A 2,338-nucleotide genomic window follows, 5' to 3' on the forward strand; every position below is an offset into this window, starting at 1 on the left:
TTGTTCTAATACCTTTTCTTCGACAAGTAAACGCCTTTCTTGTTTCTCCGCGCTCGGTGGATTTGTGGGATCCTCCATGCCAAGGGTAGCCATGGTCGTGGTTGGGTTTACAGTTTCGACGGAGTTGCATGGAGATGGATCCATCTCACTTAACCACTTCAAGTCATGCGTCTGCTTCGGTTGGCGTGGTTCCTGAACACGCGAATGTCCTTTGACCTTGAAGCGCAACAGCTTATCGATTTTGCTCTCCCCAGATTCAAACTGAATTTGTGCAAGCGTAAGGTCAACTCGGCCGGTAAAAGGAGCATTATAGAGGGTGACCGATTTCTCAATACCAAGCTGGTCGGCAAGGTCGCGAAACCATGAGGTGTCTTCCGGCCGGGATATTAGGCTTTTGATTAGATGGCTGATGTAGGCTCCGAGCCGTTTTCTTGGGAGAATATTTCGCAACTTCGGAGGGAACTCCATTAGCTGGCTAGTGAGCATTGTCATGGCTTCGAGTCGATACATCTTGAATTGATACACGTGGTTTTGTGCAAGCATAATGAACGGTCGCGCCTGGATGAACGCTTCAAGTTTGGTTGGGATACTAGAAATAAACTCGGCAGCATTGTGCATATCAATCCGGTACTCAATCCGGACTCCATGGTGCATGGATCGAGCTTCTCCCCATACTTCGCGCATGAGTTCTATCGAGCGTCGCAAGAGAGCACTATTCTCGAGGACATCTTGGGCGGTGAATTTTTTCGGTCCCGTCGAACTATCAAACGTGTAAAGGCCCTGCTCTTCCCCCATATACGCCTGCATAAATACGAGGCCAACCTTCTCTTGCACGGCTTTACGCGCCTCTCCCCGCATGCCAGCAATCTCGGCCGAGTAACACCATTGATCCACCAGCCCTTTGCAGATGCCGGAACGCTTGAAAATTTCCTTGAGAGCCTCGGTTCGCCAGAGCAGAGTCCACCACCCCTTCTGATTTTGCCTGGGGAAGATTTCCACCCCGATATCGACAAAAAGGCTGCCCTTCTCGATGGCTGCCCAATCAATTTCCGGAATCTGCTCTTGCAACAAGCTTAAGGGATCGCCAACCGAAGAGCGGTGAACAAGCTTCAAGTCTTTTCCGTAAAAGTGGAAAAAAAACCCCTTAAATGCACTAAACTTTTCATCCGTTTCGCATTTCTGGCGCAGTTGCGAGAAAATTTCGGAGAGATAGTGGTGATGGATCCATTTGCTTCTGTAGTGGAAGTGGCCCCTTGGAGCTTTGCTTAACTCCTGGGCAACCCGGTAAAAGGCTGGGAACTGAGAAGCGTCATTTTGTGGGAGGATTTGCTTAAGAATGGGCAACATAAGCTCGTCATAGAATTGCTCCATCTCACTAGACTTGACATAATTAATCCATCGCCTTCCTTTTTTACGTCGCAATCCCGGGAAAAAGATCATCACCCTTATACAGGCGCTTTGACCGCATGTTCCAATCTCGAAATTTGGAATGGTGAAGAGTTTCATCCTCTCGAGTTTTCCTTGGCTGTTAAGGCACTCAACGGAAAGATGGTTGTCGATATTCAAGGTTGCAAATCGGTTGGGGAATGGATAGTACTTGAAGTTTCCGCTGAGAGGCAACTTAGGCCCTGTCCACATTACACTGTCCACATCAATCGTACTCTCCAGCTCCCTCTGCGTGTACTTCATGCTTGACGCCTCAAAAGATATTGGCAAAACCGTTTGTTGGTGACATCCGGAAACAATGAACTGCAATCGTTCTGCGGGAGGCTTTGATGCGGCTAACTCCAGCCATTGCTCAAGTCCAATTGGTGAGTGAGAAGTTTGCTGAGCAAGGACCGATTCATTTAGAGGACCGGTAGAGCCCTTATTTTTCAAATCTAACGGTGGAGGCACAAGCGCGAAATCCGCTATCGAGGTTTTCTCAACGTTTCTATGAACAATAAAAGGACGGATACTCACTTGAATATCAAAGTTATTTTTTTCTTCGAATTCTAATACAAACTCTTTTTCAACCAAAGACAAGTTTGGATCTTCGTCAACTGCCTCTGACTCGTAAGCATCATCACCATCAATATTCCTACAACAATGAAGGTTTTAAAAACATAAAAAACATATTTAATGAACCTCTCAAGAAAATTAAACCAATTTTTATCAAATCAAGGTGCTCATTTTCACTTACCTATCTTCATCCAATAACCCACTTGATTCCGCCATATCATTATCATTTAAATCAAAACTCGAGTCGCTAGTAGAGCCGTTACATTCCTAAAATTAAAAGAAAAATTTAACTTGATGCTTGAAAGAAACCCATTGAACCAATCGTAATCAATTGAAA

At 45.5% G+C, this 2,338-nt stretch overlaps 1 protein-coding gene across 1 annotated transcript; it reads right to left on the reverse strand.

Annotated features, from left to right (window-relative positions):
* Window positions 1-2,217, reverse strand: VTP21DRAFT_1108 (uncharacterized protein; the record flags this gene model as incomplete). The annotated part of the gene is made up of 2 exons (XM_069390486.1): window positions 13-2,080; window positions 2,183-2,217. Coding segments are annotated over 2 exons (2,103 nt in total), but the record flags the coding sequence as incomplete, so codon positions are not given.
* Window positions 2,218-2,338: the final 121 nt, after the last annotated feature.

The sequence above is a fragment of the Calcarisporiella thermophila genome (assembly GCF_041956535.1).
Source record: "Calcarisporiella thermophila strain CBS 279.70 unplaced genomic scaffold VTP21scaffold_104, whole genome shotgun sequence".
Classification (NCBI taxonomy): Eukaryota; Fungi; Calcarisporiellomycota; class Calcarisporiellomycetes; order Calcarisporiellales; family Calcarisporiellaceae; genus Calcarisporiella; species Calcarisporiella thermophila.